Raw genomic sequence first — 18,306 nt, forward strand, 5'->3', positions numbered from 1 at the left:
TTGCCTATGGTTAATTGCACCTGGATGGTTTCCGATGCATCGTGCGATGCCACCAATCTTGAGGTGTGGGTGTCCTTGATGAATATGGATACCCCTCCTCCTTTCTTGGTATTGTCTAGGTTTTGGGGCCGGAACGCATGATATGAGGTAAAACCTGATAGTGCTGGGGTGCTCTCAGGAGCCTTGAACCAGGTTTCTGTCACAGCGCAGACATCGATGTTCTCCATACTGAGAAGGGCCTCGAGTGCGTGCATCTTGAGGTTGAGACTTCTGGCATTGAGCAGCATTACCCTTAGTTTTTTTCCTTTGTTTTGTTCTAGGGTGGTAGATTTAGAATTTGAGCCTTGCCTAAAAAAGGCACTATGGGGGTGGCAAGAGCCTTTGCCAAAATCCGGAATCCCAGGGTGACAAGTGCAAGCCGTCCCTGCGAAGCAGCGTGGCTTGTCCAGCATGTCATCCCAGGCAGACAGACATTGGATCCCCTTTGAATGACACCAGAGTTTAAGCCAATTGTTAACGCTGATCATCTTATCTCTGTATTGTGGCATCATTCTTGGTGAAGGTAGGATACTGCTCAAGGTCAGGGTCATACCTGCTTGGGCTACATAATCAGAGAGCTCCTCTATGTCTCTTTTCATGTAGTCCAAGGAGGTACGTCTCAGGTCGTTAACACCAGCATGGACAATGATTGAGTCGTACTTGTACCTGCTGTTGAGAGACCTGAGTGCATGCGTTAAGTGGCGGATTCTAGCACCCGACAGACAGCTTACTGTGACCTTCTCCTTACTCAGTCTGGTGAGCGGGACGTCAGTGTGTCTGACTATGGAGTCACCAGTGACTAGTGTGTCTGGCATTGTGTTTGGCCTTAAGGGCTGTGACTGCTTGACACTCTGACTGTGTGGTCTATGTGTTGCAGGTGTTGTGTTCTGAGGTGGTAGTTGTTTGGGTGTCTGCTTTGGTGGCCTCTGCTGTTTTGGTAGAGATCAGAGCCTCCGAGTATGTCTTTGTGTGTTTATGTGTATGATTTGAGGTTGTGATGGTATTATGTGAGACTGGGTCTATAGTGTGTGTGGTTACCTTCTCCTCCTGTCTGGTCATGCCAGTCCTATGTTGAGAGAGCTCAGCCTCCAGTTTGGCCGTATAGTTGCATCTCTCGCATGTATTTGTGTTTTGTGGGAGGAGGAGAGGGTTGTCTGTGTACATGAGGCAATTGTAACATTGCCTCAATATTCCCAGGTTCACCAGCTGAGCAGGAGAGGACATTAGCAACTGATCCCTCAACATGCTAGAAGGAATAGACAGAAAAACTTAAGAAAAGGTTCTGGGGGATGTGGGTGACCGAAAAATGGGGTTTGCTTTTTGGGGTACTTTCTATAACAAGAGTGCTGTATCGAGGTGATAAGTACTGTAGGAGCAAGTGCTTCACTATACAGATAGAGAATAGTCTACTTGGGAGTCAAGTAGAGATAATTTATAGTTGTAGGATACACTAAATAGGACAGTAGTATACTTTGAGGAAGGTAGTTTTAAGGGAAAATTTGAAGAGTGGACTTTAGGTAGCCCTAATAGTTTAAATCTGATTAACCGGCGCTGCCCTAGTGTGCAACGGTAGCAGCTCCGCTAAAAGCTACTTGGCGTGCTTTATAGCAGGGGGCTGGAAAAAACAGGAAATGACCCAAAATGGCCGACGAATTACTAGTTGCTGCTTCTAACCACTCCTCTGAGGACAAACAAGCAGCTCAGTACTCCCCACTACCACTGGTGAGTAAAGAAACTACCTCTGGCCACACAAGAAAATGGAGGAACACAGAAACCAAATATTATGGAACCACATCTTTGATTTCTAGAGAAGGTCCGCTAAGAAGCGAAAAACTTGATTCCTATGGCAGACAAAGTTTTCCAACCTTTTCACTCTGGGTAAGCGTATCTTTAACTGATGACCCAAACAGAAGGTTCCATCGAATGGGGCATTAATAAAAGATGTCTTGAAAGGCTCCGCAAAGTAGCACAGCTGCATCTAAGCATGGCTATTTATGGGGATGCCTGAACCAGCACCTCGTGAGGTACCCTCAGCTGTGTGAGATATTAACCTCATTGATGCATTTGAAATAGACAAATGAGTGTCCAGCTGACAGGAAGTCCTCTTGAAATCTTCAGCAGACAGACTCAGAGAGAGAATTTGACAGTTCTTTAGTCTAATCTCTCTGCAGCCCAGTAAAATGTGCCAAGTAATTACGTGGCCTCAGAGCAAAGGTAGCTGAGGCGAATACTTGCTTTCCAAATCTGTCCAACGCTCTAGAATCCCTGTTCAGTGGATGGATGGATGAGATCTGCTTGGCTAGCTCTTTTTAGTGGCTGCTGCCGCCACCATAGTATCAACACTGACTCCTCTGCTCTAGTGAAGACGGTCCGAAGAAGGGGACAAAACTTTGTCCAGGCCCTTGGGTATGGGGTCAGTAGTGTCCAGCTCCTTCAATTACCAGCAGGAAAACAGGTCAATAAGTTCAACCGCCGTGAAGTCACCCAAGACGTAGATGGTCCAGCACCAAAAGCTTCTGGGAGCACCAATTCTTCAGAAGGAGTTTGGGATGACAAGCCTCCTTTCTGCTTAAGGATTTCTAGAATATCTCCAAAGGAGATGTCATCAAGTGGTGATCTGGGGGATCCTTCTCCCTCATCAAAATCAGTGTCTTCCACGAGAGACTCCACTGGGGAGTCTATGTGCCTCTTCTTACACATACTCTGAGGAACCTCCTCTGTGGGATGTTCAGTGGAGGTATCAGAAGAGAGGGGGAGTTCCTCTAGTGGAACTGTCTGGAGACTAACTAGAACTGCTGTCCCTGTGAAATAGGTCTGATGGACTTGGAGCTTGCAGCCAATGAAGGGTAGGGAATAGGATCCAAGACATGAGATGATGGTTCTCTATGAAGTGAGAAAGCCCCTTCTACCACCTTGAATGTCGAGGGACCAGGGGAAACCCTCTCCTCCCTCCTCGGAGCTGAAGCTTCCGAAGAAGGTAGGTCGGGACCACCCCAGGATTCGAACTTCAAGGGGAGAATCGGATCCAAGCTGTCTAGGGCCAAAACTCTGACAGGAAGGGACGGATAAGACAAAAACGGAGTCGAAACCAACTCCTTGTATCCGGCGCCAACATCTTGGCTCCTGAGATCTGCTCCGATCAAAGGGTATCGGAACAGAGCCAGTCAGGAAAATCTTTGGAGTAGAAGAAGGGACTATCCTCAGATCCGACACCGAAACTCTCGGAGATCTCGGATCTTGGGACTGACACCACGGGTCAGATCAGAGAGGGAGAAACAACACTTACAAATCCAGTAGGGGACACAGCTGGGAGAACCCTCATCTGGATCTGAGATCTGAGGAATTTACGCATCATCCTGTCCACATCCACCTCTGATAGGCTTCTGGAAGACCTAGAAGCTGTGGAAGGGGGTCGAGAATGCTTCTTTGGAGTCTGGAATAAATGAGTGGGCAGACAAGGAAAAACAGATTTTAATGCCTACTCTGTGGTATGCCTTTTGCAAGCTAAACTGGTTCTCAGATCCAACGACTTAGGATCTGAAGAAGTAGTATACAGCAAGGGAGATGCAACTACAGGAGCTGACCCTGTCGGATCTGGGGATGGCTTTCAATCCAAGGGAAGGCTAAGAGATTTAGGAACCGAGGAAGTCGGATCCCAGATTTTTCAGATCTTTTCAATCGGCTCTGAGAAAGTCCTTGGGGACTTTAGAGGAGATCTCTTCCTGGAATCTGAAGAAACTGATTTAGATGTTTTATAAGGGGTTTGGGCCCCAGACAATGCAGGAAGTAACCCTTTAAGGATGAGCCTGTTATAGCTGTCAAAGCTCTCGGATTAAATGTAGAGCAAACTGAAAAGGCAGTGTTAATATGTCCGGTCCTACACAATAAGCACACTTCTTGTGGGCATCTGAGTTTGGGATCTCATGCCCACAAGAAGTGCACTTTTTAAATCCAGTTGGTTTCCCTGACATAGCTAAAGGGAGAACAACCACTGAACTAAGAAAAACAACTTTTTTTATTTTTTTGAAAAAAAGGGTAGCTGTTAGGAAGAACCTGCCACATAAAAAATGATAATTAGCCGAAACAGCCTGGAAGAAGAAAGAAGGAAGGAAGAAAAATACCAGCTACGGTATTTAAAGAAATACCTGACAGTTAAAGGAAAGTACCAACAATGGTACGACAACTACTAAAACTTAGAAAGTCAAACAAAGGTGAAAGAAATCCCTAACGCCAGCAACCACTAAGAGGGAGGATATAGGAAAAAAAACTAAGTTTAAGAAAGAGCTATATAAATTTTAACAATTAACAATTAGAAGAAAATCTGCTTACTATTCTATTCTCGAGGGCAGAACCTATGTCTAATGACAATTGCGGCAAACACAATCTGGGGCAATGGGGATGGAATAGAGCATTATGGGTACAGGGAGGAGCTTGAGAGCTGGCTCCAAAGTCTGGTATATGCCACCAAGTGAGATCCAAGGATTGGAACCAAAACCCATTAGTGAGAAAGAATGAAAAGGACAACATTACATGATACAGGTTTTCTGTACGCATATCCTTTGAAGATGGATTAAATACAATTGTATCACAAAATATGACTTTCTTTGCATGAAACTGTGAAAGGATCATGTTCAGTTGGATTCTTCTTCTTACCTTTTCTGTTCCCACTGTTCATGTCACAGATTCTACACTGTGGATTTCGTACTGGTCGTCCTGGCACATGCTCCACAAGTTTGCAATACATTTCTGGTCCTCTGAAACCACAGGTAGCATTAGACATGATCTCAGCATTACTGGCGAGGTTGAAAATAGCAGGAAACAGTCCTAAATTATTTTTAAGAAAAGAAAAAATGGTTAAATACAAAGTACTTAAATGTGTAGATGATTTAACACAAACTATACTAAAGTTCAAACACACAAATCATAAGTGCGAGTCCAACTCAAAAATACCCAATGCTCAATGCAAAAATGCATTCAATAAAAAGGAACCTAGATAAATTTTATCCATCAGTGAAACATATGAAGCACTTTATAATAACAGTTCACCTGTAATAACTTTAAATCTATACTCACATAGCTCTCTCATTCTATCACACCTCTCAACTCTCCAGATTTCTTTCCAGATATTTACCTCACATTTTGGATCTGTTCCTCATAAAATATGTGTTTTTTATCAAACAAGTATTGAAATCACTAAATTATGATAGATGTTGAGTTTCACACTTCATATCCTTCAGGAAAATGCATGCTAATGCAAAACCTGTTTTTCTTGCATCTTTATAAGTTGATAACAGCAATTGTTAAAATATCTCCCTGTTTTGGAGTTTTACCAACTCTGTATTTTTGGCTTTGTCTTGACAGAACAATCTCCGATACAATTTTGGCATAAAAGAGGGGTTTCTTCTTAATTTGACTCTCTCTCTGAGGAATATGAGGTAAGGGTCACCCACTCAGAGCCTGCAGCTCAGACACTCTTCTTCCCGCACAAAGAGGTTGAGAAGTATGCTTTCCATCCTCCAAATTAATGCACGTCAAATCGCATAGCAAATTATGGTGGAATCAACCGCGTATTGGACTGATGAAAATAAGTAAAGATGTTAAAAAGTAAGGGACCCAGTACTGAGCCTTGTGGAACTCCTGCTGGAGTGTGAAGGAAGGAAGAGGTACTATTGTTCCACTTGACGGCTTGCTGTCTATTAGAAAGGTAACTGGAAAACCAGTTGATAGAGGAGGGGGAGAGATTGAGAAGAGAGATATTGCATTGCAATGAAAAAAGTACAGTTGTGTACCTACCATAAATGTAGATGTTCGAGTGTATTCACTGTTGCAGTCATTACACTTGGGTTATCCTGCTGGCAGGCTACCCGCAGTTGGCCTGAATTCCAAGTCCTGGTCCGACGTCGGTTGCTGTCGCCTCTTCCCTGACGTCAGTGCGCCAGGGGTATATAAGATGCAGCTGACGCCATTTTCTTCAGTTTTTCTTGCCCCAGATGTCAGGTGCCCCAAAAGGGTAGTCTAAAAACATTGCTTAAAAAAGCATGCAGTAAAACAAACAATACCTTCATCTACAAGCAAATACACCACATAGGTTGTATAGAATAGAGAAGTACAGATAAGTCCCAGCAAAGAAAGGGGGGTGGTGGCTGGGTAACCTGGACTGCAACAGTGAATACACTCAAACATCTACATTTATGGTAGGTACACAACTGTACTATGTTCATCGTGTTTCACTGTTGCAGTCATTACACTTGGGTTGAATCTCAAAGCTGAGGTTGGGCGGCTGGGTCTAAATAGAATTAGCAGAACTGCAGTGGCAAAGCCTGCTCTGGATTTAGAGTAAATAGGTAAGTGGTAGTGCTTGGTAAAAGTGTGCACTGAAGTCCAAGTTGCAGCCTCCAAAATATCCTTGGTTGGTACTCAGAGGAAGACTGCTGAGGTGGCCGCTGCCCTGGTCGAATGTGGCCTAATGCCCTTAGGCACTGATTTGCCATGTTGTGAATAGCAGAAACGAATGCAGTGTCCTATCCACTTTGAAATAGTCTGCTTTGAGATAGCCTTTCCTTGTGATCCTGCAGCATATGCCGCCAAAAGTTGCTCAGTCTTTCTGAAAGCTTTAGTTTTGTCCAAGTAGAAGCGTAGCTGTCTGTGTATATCCAAAGAATGCAGAAGTCTCCCCCCTTTATTCTGGGGATTTTGATAAAAAGTAGGCAAATGAATGGTTTGATTAAGAGCCACACTGGATACTACCTTTGGCATAAATGTTGGGTTTGTCCTTAGAGAAACCCTGTCCGGATGGAAAATGATAAAAGGTTCCACAGCCATTAGTGCCTGTAACTCTGAGACTCTTCTTGCTGAAGTTATTGCTAGGAGCAGAGCTGTTTTCCATAAGAATTTTATCTCGGCTGTATTGGCTGGATCAAAAGGAGGCAATGTGAGCTTTTCCAAGACAAAATTGAGGTTCCCATGCAAGTATTGGTGCTCTTCTTGGGGGTCTTATGTTTTTGGCCCCTCTGAGGTACTGCCTTAGCAGTGGATGTGAAAAAATAGGTGTTTCCGTATTGTAATGAACTGAAATGGCAGAGGCATGGATCTTAAGTGATGAGAAGGATAGGCCTTTGTCCAACATCTCAGTTAGGTATTGTAAAATATGAGGAATATTTGGAACTAGCGGGTCAATTCCTTGTGCCTGGTTCCAAGCACAGAATCTCTTCCATTTTTCTGCATAAGATTTTATGGTGCTAGGCCTCCTGGCTTCCAAAATAACATCAATAACTGCTTTAAAGAGAGGTGTGTTCTGAGTGGTTATATTACTCGCCATGCAGCCAGATTTAAGGTTCTGAGTTGGCTGTGCAGGATCCGATCGTTTTGTTGGGTCAGAAGATGAGGAAGTTGAGGTAAAGTCCAGGCTGGACCTTGAGACAAGCTCTTTAGGATTGGGTACCAGTGCTGGCGTGGCCAGTCTGGGGCAATCAGCATCATTTTTGGCTTCTCTTGCCTGACCTTTAGGAGTACCTTGGGGAGGAGAGGCAGTGGAGGAAAGGCATATACTGTAAGGGTTTTCCAGCTGAATGATAGAGCATCCACCTTCCATGCTTGTTTGTGATAAGTCCTTGTGCAGAATCTCTGTAGTTGGCAGTTGTGAGGGGAGGCAAATAGATCTATGTCTGGGCATCCCCATCTCCTTATCATGCTGAAGACTTGTGGATCTAGTTTCCACTCGTGAGGGTCCATGAGGTTTCTGCTTAGTTTGTCTGCCAGAGAATTTGTCTTTCCTGGCAGGAATTGTTCTTGCAGATGCACTTGATAAGTCAATGCTGTGTTCCACAAAGTCATGGCTTGCCTGCAGAGGGGGTAGAAATGTGTGCCCCCTTGCTTGTTTATCTACCACATGACTGTAGTATTGTCCGTCTTTAGTAACAGTTGTCCTGGATGGAGTAGATCCTTGAAGGCTGTCAGGGCATTCTGTACAGCTAGCATCTCTTTTTGATTGATATGAAGATGCATTTGGCTTGCGGGTCACGTGCCCTGAATACATTTTCCTGCCATGTGTGCCCCCCAGGCATAATCAGATGCATCTGTTGTTAGTGTCTGCCTGGCTCTGGGTAAAGTGAATGGCTGTCCCTTGTTGTGGTGACAAGCCAATGCCCACCATCGAAACTCCTGTTGCAGGCAGGGAATGAGGGTAATTAATGTTTCCAGGCTGTGGCAATGTTGAGTCCAAACACTTTTCAGATACCATTGTAGCTTCCTCATATGCAGTCTTGCATATGGAATTAGCAGAATGCAGGATGCCATGAAGCCCAAAGCCTGCAGAATTTTTCTTGCAGGTAACTGGGTTTTTGTTGCCATCTTTTCGAAGTAAGAAGTCAGTTGCCTTTGTTTGTCTGGCGTGAGATAAGCCATCTGGGCAGTTGTATTTAAGCTTGCACCCAGGAATATTATCTGTTGAGAGGGTATTAGTTTTGATTTCTTTTCGTTTACTGTGTACCCTAGGCAAATTAGTAATCTTTTCACAAATGCCAGATGCTCTAGTAGAATGTCCTTGCTCTCTGCTTGAATAAGGCAGTCGTCCAAGTAGGGATATATTTGAATTCCTCTTTGTCTGCAAAATGCAATTACTGGTGCCAGGCATTTTGTGAAGACCGTGGGCGCTGTAGATAAGCCAAAGGGCAGTGCAGAGAATTGGTAGTGCATTGAGCCAGCTATGAATCTGAGGTATCTTCTGCATGATTGTTTGATTGGGACATGCAGGTATGCCTCTTTGAGGTCCAAAGTTACGAGCCAAGCCTTCTTGCCCAGCATGGGCAGAAGTTGCTGCAGTGTCAACATTTTGAATTTTGGAACGTCCAGAAAAGTATTTAGAATAGACAGGTCCAGTATTGGTCTCCATGCTTTGTCCTTTCTGGGTACCAAGAAAAGCCTCGAGTAAAATCCTTGCTCTTGCTGTGGTACTCGCTGAATAGCCCTCATGTCCATGAGAGATGAAATTTGCTTTTGTGCCTCTGCCCATTGATTGTGTGGCAGGTCTGGCATACCTTTTGCGTTTGGAAGGCTCTGAAAGTGGAACCTGTAGCCCTGAGAAAATATTCAGTACCCATTTGTCCTGGGTGATCATGTGCCAATTTTGTGAAAAAAGTTCTAGCTTTCCCCCTAAGGGTGCTGCCAAAAGATAAGTGCTTGGCACTGGCAGTGGGAAGTCATTGGGACTGTTTCCTATATGGTTGTGATTTGTCTTCTCCGCTTTTGGAGGTAGAAGCACCCCATTGTTTAGGCCTGTATGATCTTTGAGGCTGAGATCTGCTTCTAGGGCGTCTGTATCTGCCTCTTTGTGGCCTGTCTGACACTGGAAAGGACAAATTCTTAGAAGGCCAGTTCCTGCTAAATCTGGGTGGCTGAACCTGTAAGAAATCCTTTACTGTCTGCATAGATTTCACTTTATCCTCCATTTTCTTTAACACCTCTTCTGCCTTAACACCAAAGTATCATGCTGTAATGGAGCATCCAATAATTTTGCTTTAACATGATCAGGCAGATTCTGTTCCTTTAATCAAGCATGCCTTCGAATGACAGAGCCTGCAACAGCGGCCCTGCAAGAGGCCTCTAGTGAATCAAAACCACATTGCAAAGTATGCTTTCCCACCTGTTCAGCTGTATGCAATAAATAGTACAGTTGTGTACACTTACCATAAATGTAGATGTTCGAATGTCTTCACTGTTGCAGTCATCACTGTAGGGTTCTTCCTGCCGGCAGGCAGCCCTCGGTCGGCCAGAATCCCAAAGTCTGGGTCCGGCGTCGGCTGTTCAGTCATCCTCCCTGACGTCAGAGCGCCAGGGGTACAAAGCTCCCAGCCGACACCATGTTCTCCAGTTTTTCTTGCCCCAGATGTCAGGTGCCCAAAAGTAAAGGCTAAAAGTAAGGTACAACAAACCCCATACCCTGTAGCAAATACACCTCAGAAGAAGGGTGAAGTAGGGACCCACACTAATGAGAGAATAAGAGGGGACAAGGGGGTGGGTAACCCAGACTGCAACAGTGAAGACACTCAAACATCTACATTTATGGTAAGTGTACACAACTGTACTATGTTCGTGTTTCACTGTTGCAGTCATCACTGTAGGGTTGAATCCCAAAGCTGAGATAAAGGGTGGAGGTTATTGAGTAGAAGGGGCGGCTAGTAGGCCTTGCAAGACTGCAGAAGCAAAGCCTATCCTGGACATAGAATAAAGAGGTAGATTATAGTGCTTAGAGAAAGTATGCACTAAACTCCAAGTTGCAGCTTCCAAAATATCTTTGGTAGGTACTCCCCTGAGAAAATCAGCAGAAGTAGCAGCAGCTCTGGTGGAGTGAGTCCTAATTTTTCCTGGGATTTGCTTTCCATGATGAGAGTAACAAAATCTGATTCCATGAGCAATCCATTTAGAAATGGTCTGTTTTGAAATAGCCTTGCCTTAGGAATTTGTTGCATAAGAAACAAACAGTTGTTCTGTTTTTCTGATATCCTTGGTTCTGTCCAGGTAAAAACGAATCTGCCTGTGCACGTCCAAAGAATGCAAGATCCTCTCCCCCTTATTTTGTGGATTGGGGAAAAAAGTTGGCAGGTGAATAGTTTGGTTTAAAGCCACTTTAGAAACCACTTTAGGCATGAAAGTAGGGTTAGTCCTTAAAGAAACCCTGTCTTGATGAAAAATAATGTAAGGTTCCACAGCCATGAGTGCTTGTAACTCCGAGACTCTCCTGGCTGAAGTCAAAGCCAGTAGGATAGCAGTCTTCCATGATAAATACTTTATATCAGATGTGGCAGCAGGCTCAAAAGGAGGCAGAGTAAGTTTTTCCAGAACATAGTTGAGGTCCCAGGCAGGTATGGGTGGTGTCCTAGGGGGCCTTAAATTCTTTGCTCCTCTGAGATATTGCTTCAGAAGTGGATGCGAAATGATTGGAGGATCTGTACTGTAATGTGCAGATAGCTGAGGCATGTATTTTTATGGAGGAGAAGGATAAACCCTTATGTAGCATGTCTGTCAGGTAATGTAAAATCAATGGGATATTAGGAATGAGAGGATCCGAATCCTGAGCATGCATCCAGGTGCAAAATCTCTTCCATTTACCTTCATAAGATTTTCTAGTGCTAGGCCGTCTGGCTTCTAAGATGACATCCATGACCTGTTTGGAAAGGGTAGGACTAATCATAGACCCTGAATTCGCCAGGCTGCCAGGCTGAGAGTTTTGATATGAGAGTGCAGAACCTGGCCCTGGTGTTGGGACAAAAGATTTGGAATCTGAGGTAGAATCCAAGGAGGCTCCTGGGATAGATTCATCAGTGTGGAGTACCAAAATTGACGAGGCCAATTTCGGGCCAGTAAAATCATCTTGGGTTTGTCCTGTTTTATCTTTAATAACACCCGTGGAAGAAGAGGTAGAGCTGGAAAAGCATACCCCGAGAGGTTCCTCCAACTGAATGAGAGAGCATCCACTTTCCATGCTAGTTTGTGATATGTCCTTGTGCAAAAAGAATGTAACTGGTAGTTGAGGGGAGATGCAAATAGATCTATGTCCGGCAGCCCCAGGCTTCTGTAATCATCTTGAATATTTGGGCGTCTTGCATCCACTCGTGTGGGTCTGACAGGTTCCTGCTCAGGCTGTCTGCCAGAATATTTTGTTTCTCTGGCAGGAACTGAGCTTGCAGGTCTACTTTGCAAGCTAGTGCTGTGTTCCATAGAGTCATGGCTAGTCTGCAAAGGGGGTAAGAGTGTGAACCCCCTTGCTTGTTTATGTACCACATAACTGTGGTGTTGTCTGTCCATATCAGTAGTTGCTCTGGCTGTAGAAGATCCCTGAAAGCCAAGAGGGCATTCTGCACAGCTAACATCTCTTAAATTGATATGTAGGTGCTTCTGATCTTCTGTCCAAAAACCTTGCAGGCCTTTCCCCTGCAAGTGGGCTCCCCATGCGTAATCCGAGGTGTCCGTGGTTAACACTTGGTAGGCTGGAGGCAGACTGAAGGCTTTCCATTTGTTTTGAAGACATGCCATGGCCCACCAATGGAATTCCTTTTGCATGCAAGGCAAGACAGCAATCTGTGTTTCTAGACTGTGGCAATGCTGGGACCATACGCTTTTTAGGTACCATTGTATCTTTCTCATATGCAGTCTTGCATATGGTATGAGAAGGATGCAGGAGGCCATGTAACCCAAAGCCTGCAGGAATTTCCTTGCAGTTAGCTGAGACATTAACGCCAGGGTTTTGAAAGTTGAAGCCAGCTGAAGTTGTTTTTCGGATGTCAAGAATGCCATCTGGGTTATTGTGTTTAAAAGAGCACCCAGAAAAGTTATCTGTTGTGTGGGTGTCAAATTTGACTTTTTTATGTTCACAGTGAATCCCAGATACTTGAGTAGATTTTGAACAAATTCCAGGTGCTGGAGTAAGACATCCTTGCTGTCTGCTTGAATAAGGCAGTCGTCCAGATAAGGGTAAATTTGAATTCCCTTGAGTCTGCAGTAAGCTACTACTGGTGCCAGGCACTTGGTGAAGACCCTGGGTGCAGTAGACAAGCCAAAGGGCAGCGCAGAGAATTGGTAATGTTTCGAGCCTGCCTTGAACCTGAGGTATCTTCTGCACTCCTGTCTGATAGGAATGTGTAGGTAAGCCTCCTTTAAATCCAATGTCACCATCCATGCATTTTTGCTCAACATTGGCAGGAGCTGCTAAAGAGTAAGCATCTTGAACTTTGGTATCTCCAGGAAAGTACTTAAGACTGACAGATCCAGGATGGGTCTCCATGAATTTTGTTTTCTGGGAACTAGAAAGAATCTTGAGTAAAAGCCTTGCCCAGTCTCTGATTGTGGAACCAGTTCTATGGCCCTCATAGCCATGAGGGATCCCATCTGGTTTAATGCCTCTGTCCATTGGTGTTTTGGTAGGTCTGGCCATCCGTTTGGTCTTGGCAAGGTATGAAAGTGGAATTTGTAACCTCTTGAAACTACATCCAGAACCCACTTGTCTTGGGTTATGTAAGTCCAATTTTGGTGAAAGAGAGTTTTCCTCCTAGAGGGGCTTCCAGGAGAGAGGTTCCTGGAGCCATGCAGGGGGAGTCATTGTGCCTGTTTCCTATAAGACTGATGTCTGTCCTCTCCACCCCTGGGGGTGGAAGCACTCCACTGTCTAGGTCTATAAGAGGTCTGTGCTTGGGCCCTCCCTCTGGGGCGCCTATATGTACCCCTGTGAGGCCTGTCCGAGCTGGGAAAGGACCAATTTTTAGTTGGCCAATTTCTGCTAAATCTTGGGGGCTGAACTTGTAAGAAATCCTTAACCGTTTGCATGGATTTTGCCTTATCCTCCATTTTCTTTATCACCTCTTCAGCCTTAGACCCAAACAAAACATTATGCTGAACAGGAGCATCCAGTAACTTTGCTTTCACTTGATCAGGCAAATTTTGTTCCTTTAACCAAGCATGCCTTCTAATGACCGTGCCAGTGGCAGCCGCCCTGCATGAGGCCTCCAAAGTATCAAAACCACAGTGTAAGGTACGTTTCCCCACCTGCTCAGTAGCATGCATCAAATTGTGTAATTCCTTATTATCTGCACATGCAGGAATGGTACCTAGCTTTTGTTTCATAACAGACAGAAGAAATTGCTGATATTTTAGTATATGAAATTGACAATTTAAAGCCCTTATAGATAAAGTAGCAGAAGTGTACACTTTTTTGCCCCATCTCTCCAAAGCTGCAGAATCCTTATCTGACGGAATAGGGTTCTTAGCAGTGGCGGCCTTAACACCCTTAGGACCATGAGAAATGGTTTCTAGGTCAGCAGTAGGATTTTTATATAGAAACTGGTGGGAGTCAGGGACTCTGTAATATCTATCAGGCTTTGCAGGGGCTGGAGGAAAGGAGTCAGGAGTTAAATTAGCCTCAGAAAAGGCATCATCCACAATATCCAAAATAGGAGGAATAGCCAGGGGTCTGTGTTGGGGAAGAAGGAAATCCCAAAGCCTTCTCTTAGATTCAGAGTACTCCTGTCCTTCCCAGTGAAAATGTTCCCTCATGTCATGTAAAGTTTCCCCAAAAGAAAAATCCTCAGGGGGAGAAGCTGAAGGAATGGATTCCTCAGCATCAGAATCCTCATAAGGAGGGAAAGTATAATCCTGTTCAGAGGAAGACACTGAAGAAATAGATCCCTGATCAGAGGATTCATAGTCCAATTCCTGTCTTGGCCTTTTGTCTGGAGGGGAATGTGAACCCCTAATCATAGTTAGTAAGTCCTCCGCCATTTTAAGCATTTGTTTTTGTGATTTAGATCCCGGATCAGAGGAGGCCTGGGCTTGAGTCTTTGTTTTAGAAGGAGTCTTTGTCTTTGCCTTTATCTGAAGCTGCGTAGGCCTGAAAACCCCCTCGGAAGCCGGTACCTGCACAGTGGCTCCGGACCCATCCGAGGGAGCATTGTCCGAAGGTCCTGCACCTGGAGTACTCAAAGGCCTAGTTGGCTCCTCGTGGGAGTCCGTTTCAGCAAGCGGTACTGTAATGGCCGATGACAGGGGCTGCGAAAGCGTTCACTGATGACGGCTGAACCTGCAGCTGGCTCTGCTTGTAAACCGCCGTCTTATTTGGACCTCGGAGGCCTGTCCTTATCCTTGCGCCTTTTGTGAACTCCGGTAGTCGGAAGCGTGTCTGACGACATATTGTAATTAAATCGCCTGCCAAAGTAGTGAAAAGCAAAATCGTATCTCCGCTTAATAATACGCTGATTAAATCTAGCACAAAACCGACAACTAGCTACGTCGTGGTCAGGGCCTAGACAAGGAATACAGTAAGAGTGGAAATCCTTATGAGGTATTTGCTTCCCACATGAAATGCAATTATTAACTTTTTCTGACATCGGACTGGAGCAAGAAAAAAGTTTCCCCAACGGGGTACTTAGCTTTGAGAAGAAGAAGAAAGTCTTCGGAATGAAGCACCAAAAATATCAGAAGTCAGCCGACCGGCACTTGCGAACTGCTTCCACCATACGGCAAGAAAGACTGGAGAACATGGTGTCGGCTGGGAGCTTTGTACCCCTGGCACTCTGACGTCAGGGAGGATGACTGAACAGCCGACGCCGGACCCAGACTTTGGGATTCTGGCCGACCGAGGGCTGCCTGCCGGCAGGAAGAACCCTACAGTGATGACTGCAACAGTGAAACACGATGAACATCCTGCATTTCCTTGTTTTCAGGACATTCAGAGTTTGTCAGCATTTTCTGTTTTAACAGAGACATTAGGTATTGCTGATATTTAAGCATATGAAACTGGCAATTTAAAGCCCTTACAGCCAAGGTAGCAGAGGTGTAAACTTTTTTCCCCCATCTGTCCAGTGCTCTAGAATCCCTATCAGAGGGGACAGGGTTCTTTGCAGTGGACGCCTTGACCCCTTTGGGACCCTGAGATATAGTTTCTGGGTCAGCAGCAGGGTTTTTATATAAAAATTTATGTGAATCTGGAACCCTGTAGTACCTATCTGGCTTAACTGGTGTAGGGGGTAAAGAGTCAGGAGACAGACCGGACTCTGAAAATACATCAACAATGTCTAGTACAGGTGGAATAGCAAGAGGTCTGTGTTGAGGCAATAAAAGAAAATCTCTGAGCCTTTTCTTAGATTCTGAATATTCTTGGCTCTCCCAGTGGAAATGCTCCCTCATGGTGCGCAGGGTTTCCCCAAAAGAATAGTCCTTAGCAGGAGAGGCTGAAGGGATAGATTCTTCAGCATCAGAGTCCTCATAGGGAGGAAGAGAGTATCCCTGTTCTGAAGAGGAGTCAGATGAAATGGAAACCTAATCAGAGGAATCATATTCAGTGTCTTGCCTAGGCCTTTTATCAGGAGGGGGATGGGAACCCCTGATCAAAGTAATTAGGTCTTTGGCAATTTTGAGCATCTGTTTCTTAGGCATGGAAGTCTGTCCAGGAGAATGCTGTACTTGTTTCTTTGTCTTTAAAGCTGTTTTAGTCTTTGTCTTGGATGCTGAGGTTGACTTGATATAAAGATGTGTAGGTCTGAAAACACCCTCAGAAGCCGAAGCCTGCCCAGCGGCTCCGGACCCATCTGAGGGATTAGTCTCCGAAGGCCCAATACCTTGAGTATCCAGAGGCCTAGTTGTCTCCATGTGGGAGTCGGAGGCAGCCTGTAGCTCTGAGGTAGCGGGTGTCAGAGGCTGGGAAAGCGCCTCACTGAGAACCGGCGACTGGCCTAGAGGAGGCTTCGTCGTCGGTTTTGGATCTCCAATGCCTGTCCTTTTCTTTTTCCTTGCGTTTTTTTTATGAACTCCGGTCATCGGCTGTTCCGACGGCATTATATAGTTAAACCTTCGGCCAAAGTAATGAAATGCAAAATCATACAGAAGCTTAATAGTGCATTGGTTAAATCTAGCACAAAACAACTAGCAACGTCATGGTCAGGGCCTAGGCAAGGAATACAGTAAGAATGAAAATCCTTATGAGGTATTTGCTTCCCACAAGAAATACAATTGTCAACTTTTTCTGACATCGGTCTGGAGCAAGAAAAAAGTTTCCCCAATGGGGTACTTAGCTTTATTGAAGTCTTCGGATCTGAAATTCAATTTCGAAAATCTCAGGAGTCGGCCGACCGGCACTTGCGAAATGCTTTTGCTTTGGGCACCGCGCGGCAAGAAAGACTGGAGAAAATGGCGTTGGCTGCATCTTATATACCCCTGGCGCACTGACGTCAGGGAAGAGGCGACAGCAACCGATGCTGGACCAGGACTTTGGAATTCAGGCAGACTGCGGGTAGCCTGCCAGCAGGATAACCCAAGTGTAATGACTGCAACAGTGAAACACGATGAACATAATCACCCTCTGCACTGACAGGAAAGGGTGATGAGCTCTGGAAGGCAGGCAGGCAGACATACAGGGATGCACACCACTAACTACCAGTATTTATGACTACTGCAACAGTGATCTAACAAAGATCATACATGTAACACACAATGCAGTTATAGAAATGTAGGAATAGCAGTGAAGGGTAATGCTGTACAAACTCCCAGAGTATCAAAAGAAGACAGTAGATGTCTAGTAAATGTCAGAAGGGGCAGGAAATAGCTACTGTGAAGGACCAGTAGTGTCTCTTGGATTTCATTTATTCTGCTGGCAGCCTCAAATTCCATGAATAATGCCAGAAACCCGTGTGTCAATGTATCCTGTTTGCACTACATTTTTACTTATTGCATTTATTTACCAGGGGACAGTCAGACTGGGCATGAAACCCCTTTTCAGCAACAGCCTGGGGGAAAAAGCTCCACACAAAATTACAGTGATTACTTACACTGACAAGTACAGTACGTGATGCAGTGGAATGACAACATGGGAAACCTAGTAGGAATACAAATCCGAGTACAATAGCAGTATACAAAGGTGAGTACAAAAGTGATACAGAATAATACAAAGAAGCAGATACAATCAAATATTACACAGACAAGTTTGTTCTTGTGTAATACTAAAGTGGTGGATTAGTTGTTTATCTTATGTTCCTGGAACAGAAAAAAAACATCAGAAAAGTAGACTAGCTGTGGTCAGGGATTTTCACTTACCGTGGTCAGGGATTTTCACTTACGTGGGAAGGATACACCAAGTAATTCGGAGTGGTTAGTTAAGAAGAGGTGGATTTTAAGATGATAATGCAATAGTGTTTAAGTACCACAGAGAGGTACATGAGATAAAAGATATGGAATATGTAAGGAGGTTAATTAGATGTGAAGATTACATTGTAGTTAGTGACACAGATATGGGCTGAGGCTTACACAGATTAGACTTGGCCACAACTTGTTCACGAGAACAGACATAGGTGTGCAAGGCATGCTTCAGCTAAGATTTTAAATTCATATTTGCTTGAAACAAGGCCGCTGTGGTGCAGCGGTTAGCGTTGTCGCCTCACAGCAAGAGGTTCTTCAATTCGATTCTCGGCTGGAGCACCTTCTGTGCAGAGTCTGCATGCGTGTCCTCCCCGCGGTTGAGTGAATTTAAAGACATGCAGGTAGGTGCGTGCATTTGTGGGTATGCCTTCTTTGATGGTTGGGTGCCGCCTGGCAACTCGACACCATAAAAAATTACTGCCAGTCATTAGCAGACCGGAGTTCCTCTGTGGCGACCCCTAACCGGGAAAAGCCGAAAGACAGTTATTTTGCCTTAAACAAGGAAAAATACAGTTCCTCTTCTTAATGAGTCTCCTGTTGTATTGCTGGATTTACTTACACTAAATAAAATGTTATAACCAGAACGTACGG

The 18,306-nt window shown here is 44.8% G+C and overlaps 1 protein-coding gene across 1 annotated transcript in view; it reads right to left on the reverse strand.

Moving 5' to 3' along the window:
- The window catches only part of LOC122814462 (laminin subunit alpha-1-like), a 502,951-nt gene that overhangs the window by 323,031 nt on the left and 161,614 nt on the right, over positions 1 to 18,306 (reverse strand). Inside the window, exon 2 of the mRNA XM_044087045.1 lies at positions 4,693 to 4,863. Within this exon, the coding sequence (XP_043942980.1) occupies positions 4,693 to 4,863 (171 nt within the window). The remainder of the gene's footprint in view (positions 1 to 4,692; positions 4,864 to 18,306) is intronic.

The sequence above is a fragment of the Protopterus annectens genome, chromosome 1.part1, assembly GCF_019279795.1.
Source record: "Protopterus annectens isolate FY-2018-M chromosome 1.part1, PAN1.0, whole genome shotgun sequence".
NCBI classification, from domain to species: Eukaryota; Metazoa; Chordata; order Ceratodontiformes; family Protopteridae; genus Protopterus; species Protopterus annectens.